Source organism: Fonticula alba, assembly GCF_000388065.1.
Source record: "Fonticula alba strain ATCC 38817 unplaced genomic scaffold supercont2.1, whole genome shotgun sequence".
Lineage (NCBI taxonomy): Eukaryota > Rotosphaerida > Fonticulaceae > Fonticula > Fonticula alba.
The window spans coordinates 865846-872856 of NW_009242971.1; the positions used below are offsets into that span (position 1 = coordinate 865846).

Sequence of the window (7011 nt, forward strand, 5' to 3'; positions counted from 1 at the left end):
ATGGATGCCCCCCTCCGGCACACTACTTTTCAGAGTATGTGCCCTCCCCTCCACCGGGGGGGAGGGGCGGAGTTCCCCTGCCCTCGTTCTGTCCCGTTGCACCGTTCTGATCGTCCTTCCCTCCTTTGCATGCACATGTGCATCCGCCCCGGGGGTGGTCCCTGTCCCGGCTTCCATCGGCCATGGTGGTGCCGCCTGGCTTGGGCAGCGCCCGCGATCAGGCAGCAACACGCCGCCTGGGGCCGCTTTTGCCCTTCCACCAGCGGCAGCGACACCCCATCTGCCCAAGGAGATATCCGGCCGCAGATCGGAAGAGCGTCGTGTACTGATCGTCCTTCCCTCCTTTGCATGCACATGTGCATCCGCCCCGGGGGTGGTCCCTGTCCCGGCTTCCATCGGCCATGGTGGTGCCGCCTGGCTTGGGCAGCGCCCGCGATCAGGCAGCAACACGCCGCCTGGGGCCGCTTTTGCCCTTCCACCAGCGGCAGCGACACCCCATCTGCCCAAGGAGATATCCGGCCGCCATTGGACGATCGCCGGCGGTCCTGGCCCTGCCGCGACGTGGGCTTGCTCGCCGGCACCCAGTCCCGGCATCGTCCTCTGGGCCTCGCGCTGCCATGGCACCGAGCCTGGCTGCTCGTGCTGACACCCTGTCGCGCTCCTTTCGGTGGATCGATCCGCTTGTGTCGGCACTTGCCGCGCGGTCTGCCTCCGATGCCGGCTTGGCTGCTGTCCCGGGCACATCCCCGGCCGATGGCCCGGCGACGGGGGCTCTCCTTGTGGACACGGCCACCGGTTGCCTGTTGGTCAATGTGGAGATCATTGGTTCGCTGACGCATGGTCTTCTTGTCGCTCCTCGCTCGTGTTGGCCCTCCCTCGCCGTGGTCCTCTTCGCCCCTCTGACTCGGTGGCCTCCTCCTTTCCATCGGGCTTGTTGCGCATATTCTGTCCCCCCCCTCCCCCCCCCTCCCGCGCAGTCGACATGCGAGATTCCCCCCCCGGCCAACACATCGCTCCGGATCCGCACATCCATCGGCTCCGGGGGTTTCTGGTCACAGCGGTCGGCTGCTCACTCGTGGCCCCGGCCCGATCGATGGGCGACACACCGATATCCTCGGTGTTGCTGGCGGATGACCTGGCCGCCGCACAGTGCGTCAATCTCCGGCCAGCACACCCGCACCACGGGCTGGCCTTCCGTCTTGTGCGCCCGACGCCGGCGCTGACGGCCGATCAGGTGGAAGTGCACCTGCTCCGGGGATTTGTGGCACATATCCGCCAGCTGGATCCCGACTTGTTGTGCTTCTTCGGCGACCGAGTCCAGATGCTGGGCCCCGGGGCCGGTTTTGGCTGGGCATGTGAGCGAGCCTGGGCACGCTTCGGTGCGCTGATGCCCTTTCCCATGGGCCTTTGGCTTCAGCCCCTCCCCCTTCTCCTTGCTCCCTTCTTCGCCCTGTCTCTCTCTCTCTCTCTCTCTCTGCCTCTCGATTGTCTGCAATGGTGTATATGGCCCACTGGCTGACCCATTTGTCCAGGGCTTAATCTACCGAATGAGCTGGCTCGCGGGCCGGCCGGGCCAGTTTCACAAACCCCCCTGCCCTGGTCTTCCCCAATGCCGGGGGCCCAGCGCGTGCCTTTCCCCCGCCTGGCCGATGTCCGGGTGGCCGGGCGTCTGCTGCTGGACGTGCAGCGCCTGGTGGCTCGAGATACCGACCGCCTGGCGCTGCGTGATTACTCCCTCTCAGCGGCCACATTGCATCATCTCTCCGTCCGGTGTGTGTGTCTCTCTCTCTCTCTGTCTCTCTCTCTCTCTCTCTCTCTCGGTCTGTGGCTTTGGTCGTCGCTTTGCCCCGTTCGCCCTTGCCCCCTCGGGTTCGCAACAATCTCACCTGTCCTTCCATCAGCTTGCCCGCCCTGCCGCCATGGGTTCTGTGTCGCCTGCCGCTGGCAGCCGCTGGGGCGGCCCTGCTCCAGCGCTCACACGCCGTCGTGGCTCTCCTCCTGATGACCGGGGCATTGTCCGATGCGGCGGAGCTGGCTCGGACCCTTGGCACCCCGCTGGCCGCCATGTGCCAGCATACCCCACGCGGGTCCCAATATCGGGTGGAGGCTGTCCTGACCCGGGCCATGCGCATGGTCCCGCCGCGCAGCCCGCCCACTGGTCTGGCCACCGAGCCCCCGGCCTCGGAAGGGTACCTGATGCCGACCTTCCGACTGGCCGATGTGCGGCGACTGAGAGCCCCGGATGCCGGGCCGTTGGTTCTGCTGCCGGCTCGGCGGCTGTTTTCCTTTTCCCCGGTCAGGGCGAACCTGCCCACAGGGGCGGACCTCGCCACACCGGCGCATCCTCCCTCTTCCAGTGATGAGGACACCGATGAGGATGGGCGGGAATCCAAGGGAGTCCGAACTCCCGGCACCATGCCGCCCGTGATAGATTCCACCCGGTGGGATGATGCCCCGGTGGCGGTGTTGGACTTCCGCAGTCTCTATCCCTCAGTGGCCATTGCTTATAATTACTGGTGCGTGGCCAGGGAAGAAAGCCGGGCGCATGAGGGCCCATGCTTGCCGCATGGGCACATTCGCATGCTCTCGCACCCTCTCTTTGTCATCTCTTCGCTTCCTCGCTTTCTCCCCTTGTCCCTCTCTGACACACCCGTGCTTCGGTGCCTCATTGCACGCATTCAATGATCGGGCTTCGGCACATTCCCCCCCCCCTCCATCGCATGGCCTCCTGGGAATTCGCAGTTACTCCACATGTCTCGGACGCCTGGATGACCTTCCGAAGCCCCTGAGCCAGGAGCCCACTGAGATTGCCTTTGGCTGCGGGACCTTGCGCACCCCGCCACCGGGCCTTCTCCGGGACCTGATGGATGCCGGGGCTCTGCACATTTCGCCGACCGGTGTCCTGTTTGCAGCGCCGGCCTACCGTCGCGGGGTGCTGCCTGTCCTGCTGGCATCATTGCTGCAGGCACGTCAGCGCGTCCGGCGGCGAATGCGAGTCGCCCCGGGGCCGGAGTACGCACGGCTTGACGCGCGCCAGCGTGCCCTCAAGATGGTGGCCAACTTGGTGTACGGATACACCGGGGCCCGAGCCACCGGCCGGGCTCCCTGTACCGATGTGGCCGATGCCATTGTCGGCGCCGGTCGCTGGCACCTGGACACCCTGGTCGGGCAATTGCCGGGGCGCTTCCCCGAGGCGCGGGTCCTCTATGGGGATACGGACTCGGTGTTTGTGCTGGCCGGCGGCGGCCCCGCAGGCGGGAGCCCGGCTGCTCGCCTTCGGCGCGCCATGCGCCTCGGTGCTCGGATTGAGGCCCGCGTGTCGCGCGAGCTTCCCGCCCCCATGCGCTTGGTTCATGAAAAGGTATACTGGCCATGTGCGCTGGTGGCGCGCAAGCGGTATGCTGGTCGACGCTTTGATCCGGGCCCCCCATCGGCCACCGACGGCACCTCCGGCCTGCCAGCAGGCAGCCTGGAAAGCCGCGGCCTGGAGACCATCCGCCGGGATGCCTGTCCGGCCGCGGGGCGCATCTTGCATACGGTTCTGTGCTGGTTGTTTGCCATGCCCAATGACGGGGGCTTCACTGGAGCCGCCATTGCCGGGGTGCCGGCTTGCGCCTCGGCCCCGCTGCGGATGTGCCCCACTTGCGATCTTCCCCTGAAGCCGGTCTTCGGGCGGGTGTTGCCCCCGGTGGTGGCTTATTGGTGTGTTTGTGCCACCGGCCCGGGCGGCGCCGGCCAGCTGGACTTGTCCGACCTCCGGCGCTTGGTGGCCGAGGAGCTGACCCGCCTGGCGGGCTTCGCACGGAGTCCCCGGCAATCCGGCTACTCGCTGCATGACTTCTCCCTTGCCCAGCGGCTTCGTCCCGGCCGGGCTGGCGCCTGTCGTCTTCCGGGCCCCAGCTCGGCGGCCAGACAGCGCCTCCTGGCGGCAGATCCACGGGCGGCTCCCGCATTGGGGGATCGCTTTCCCGTGGTCATTCTCCGAGCCCCGGGGCCCGGGTCTCCGCGGGACTTTGCCCGGCTGTATGGCACTTCCTCGGCCCCCGGTCGTCGAGGGGACTTGCCCTTGGCCGCCGGGCCGATTGCCAGCCGGGCCATGCCCCTTGACCGGGCGCTGCGGCATGCCGACCACTTCGGGGGTGTGGACATGACCTACTACATTGAGCGGTGCCTCCTGCCGCCTTTGGCCCGGATTCTGTCGCTGGTGGGTGTCGGTGCGTGCCTTTCGGCCGCCAGCGGCCTTCTGTTTGTTTGTTGCATGGTGCTGAGACATTTCGATGCAGACATATTTGCGTGGTACTCGGCCGTGCCGCGCCCGGTGGTGCTGGCGCCGCCGGTTGGCCAGGCACGCCGCCAGGGCACCCCGGGCCAGCGGCCATTGATGCATTCGGTGCTGGCCTTCATCGCGACTGGCCAGTGTGCGGGTGGCTGCGGGGAGACCACCACCACCGCTCGAGGTCTTTGTGGTAGTTGTAGCCCGGGCGCACCCGGCTCGGCCGGGCGCCAGCTCCGCGCGGCCAGCCGCTATGCAATGGCACAGCGCCGGGCAGATCGTGTGGCAGCCGAATTCCGCACCGCACAGGCTCGCTGCCGAGATTGCATGGGGCTTTGTTTGTCACCCTCACAGGAGGCGCGCCTGTTCATGGGCGGACTGCTCCAGGAGGAGATGCGCATCCCTTCGGCCGGTCGACGTCCATGGGTTGACCTGGCTTGCGAGGCTGAGGCCCAGCCGGGCCGGCCGGTGCCCCTGATGTCGTCACCGGCCAGCGTGCCTGGCTTGATTGAATGCCTCAACACCGAGTGCGCCTTTCTCTACGAGGCACAGGCCCTCCTGGACCAATTGCAAGACAGCCTCGATCGGGCGAGAGAGCTGTGGCGCTGCGCAGCTGCATTTGAGGTGGCCTAGGCCCCAGTGGAGGAGGCCCTTCTTCTGCCAGGGGGGGGGGGTCCCCTTGGCCGGGGAAGCAGGTGGGTCTTCGGAAAATCTAGGGGTGTATTGTCCCTCCTTTGTCAAGGGGAAAATGATGCCACCACAGAGCGGGCTACAACAGGATGGGGCGCCAGCTCAATGCCACGCATACACACACACATAGACACACGCAGGCACACACATACACACACACACACACACACACGGGGCGATGGCAGTGGTCGGTGGCCGAGACAGAGGGGGAAGGCAGAGGGGGAGGGAGATTGCACAAGGACAGTGTGGGGTGAGGGGGTAGGCCCAGGGGAAATGGGCAGGGTCGTCTTCTTCTCGGTCCTCTTCTTCCCTGTCAGCACCGGCGCCCAGGCTCGGGAGTGGGTGCGGATGTGGGCGGTGCACATGTACATGTGTGTGTGTGTGCACATATGTGAGCGTGGGGGGGGGGGGATATATCCAGTGGACAGCCGGAAACAGGGTGCCGAGGGAGGGCCGCACGGCTGCTACGGCTGTCGCTTGCCCGGGGCACGTGGGGAGGGGGGGGGGGGTGACACGTTCATTCACTCGAAGTCGGTCGGCCCGCCACGGACAGCATCATACTCACGCAGAACAACCGGCACACTCGACGGCGGAAGGAGCCCAATCTCGGTGATAATCAGCGTCGCAAAGGAGGCCGGAGTGACATCGTGCATCAGGCTCAGCCCCTGGAGGCTGCCCTTCGGTTCGACCGACGCCTCGATGTGGGGAAGCCTGTGCCGCCACAGTGAAAGGGCGGAGGGGGGAATGGAGGAAGGAGGGGGGACAGCGGGAGGATGAGTTTAGGAGGTCACCGGCGGCAGCGCGAGGGAGATATGCCCCATCCGGGCGGCTGACGCACCAGGGAAGCGACCGGCGTTCGTTGGAAACCAGCGAATCAAGCTGCACGGCGCCGGAAAACTTGATGGTCTCAGCCAACACCATGACCGGGATGGAGGAGTTCCGCGCCAGCAGGCAGACCGCCGACGAGCCGACACGGCCGAGGACATTGCCATTGGCGAAGACCCCATGCGCGCCGATGATGACGGAGGTGACGTTCTTGAAGGCGAACGACAGGCCGGAGAAGGGGAGCAGCGTGCAGTCGATGCCGACCTCGGCGAGGCACTTGGAAAGGCAGAGGCCTTGAGGAGAGGTGCACGTGTGCGGCGGAGGAGGCGCGGGTGGCAGCCATGTCAGAGAGGGCCAAGCGCAGCGAGCGGGGGGGGGGGGGGGGGGGGGGGAGAGACAAAAAGGCCAGGAGGGCACGCGCGTACCCTCGTTGAAGGGTGCATTGTTGACGATGATGACGCGGAAGGAGGGCCGGCCATCCGGGCCGCGGAGATGCGACGAGGCGGCAGCAGTCAGCAGAGCCTGGCGCACGGTGGACGAGTGGCCGATGGTGAGGATCACATCGTTCGGGCGGATCTTCTTCAGCGCATGCAGGGAGATCATCCGCTGGGGAAGGACCACGCGCTCCTGGACGACCTTGTCGAAGATGTCGCTAATGGTCTCGGCCAGCTCGAGGGCCTCCTGCAGGGTTATGGGGTTAGCGATCGTGCAGGCCGGGGGAGTTGCGCATCGTGTGTGTGTGTGTGTGTGGGGGGGGGGGGAAGGGGCGCACGGTTGGCGACTGGTTGCCGGACAGGAAGGCCAGGGACTTCTTGATCAGGCGAATGCCATTGCCCATGGCAATGCCCATCGGCCGGCGGTTGGTGACACGACGCTCTTCCGATCTGAAGGGGCGCACGGTTGGCGACTGGTTGCCGGACAGGAAGGCCAGGGACTTCTTGATCAGGCGAATGCCATTGCCCATGGCAATGCCCATCGGCCGGCGGTTGGTGAGGTAGGTGATCTGCGGGCGGAGGAAGGTCTCCAGCGAGCGGGTGATCACCTCGACATCGTCCTTGCGCGATGAGTGCTCCACATAGTCCAGGAGGGCCTGCGTGTCGGAGCGGGGTGGAGGGGCCGAGGGAGGAGGCATGTTAGCCCTGGGAGAGGCTGTCGAGGGAAGGTGGCTGGGTGTGACACGGGTGGTGGCATTCGGCAACGCACGCATTTAAGGGCAACCATGA

General features: G+C 66.4%; 2 protein-coding genes across 9 annotated transcripts in view; one reads left to right on the forward strand and one right to left on the reverse strand.

The window, feature by feature from the left end:
- H696_00182 (hypothetical protein) overlaps window positions 1-5127 on the forward strand; it is a 7584-nt gene extending 2457 nt beyond the window's left edge. For 3 of the 8 annotated variants that reach the window (XM_009494024.1, XM_009494018.1, XM_009494020.1), the window contains 6 exons: window positions 428-825; window positions 978-1379; window positions 1533-1770; window positions 1902-2516; window positions 2743-4214; window positions 4284-5127. In XM_009494024.1, the coding sequence (XP_009492299.1) occupies window positions 428-825; window positions 978-1379; window positions 1533-1770; window positions 1902-2516; window positions 2743-4214; window positions 4284-4906 (3748 nt within the window). In that variant the 3' untranslated portion in view covers window positions 4907-5127. Of the gene's footprint in view, window positions 1-342; window positions 826-977; window positions 1380-1532; window positions 1771-1901; window positions 2517-2742 lie in introns of those variants that run through there. The other 5 variants (XM_009494023.1, XM_009494017.1, XM_009494019.1 and 2 more) reach the window with 3 other exon arrangements.
- Window positions 5117-7011, reverse strand: part of H696_00183 (hypothetical protein) — a 3762-nt gene continuing 1867 nt past the window's right edge. The window contains exons 5-8 of the mRNA XM_009494025.1: window positions 6687-6878; window positions 6214-6469; window positions 5802-6081; window positions 5117-5674 (exon numbers count right to left, since the gene is read on the reverse strand). Coding sequence (XP_009492300.1) covers window positions 5485-5674; window positions 5802-6081; window positions 6214-6469; window positions 6687-6878 — 918 coding nt within the window. The 3' untranslated portion in view covers window positions 5117-5484. The remainder of the gene's footprint in view (window positions 5675-5801; window positions 6082-6213; window positions 6470-6686; window positions 6879-7011) is intronic.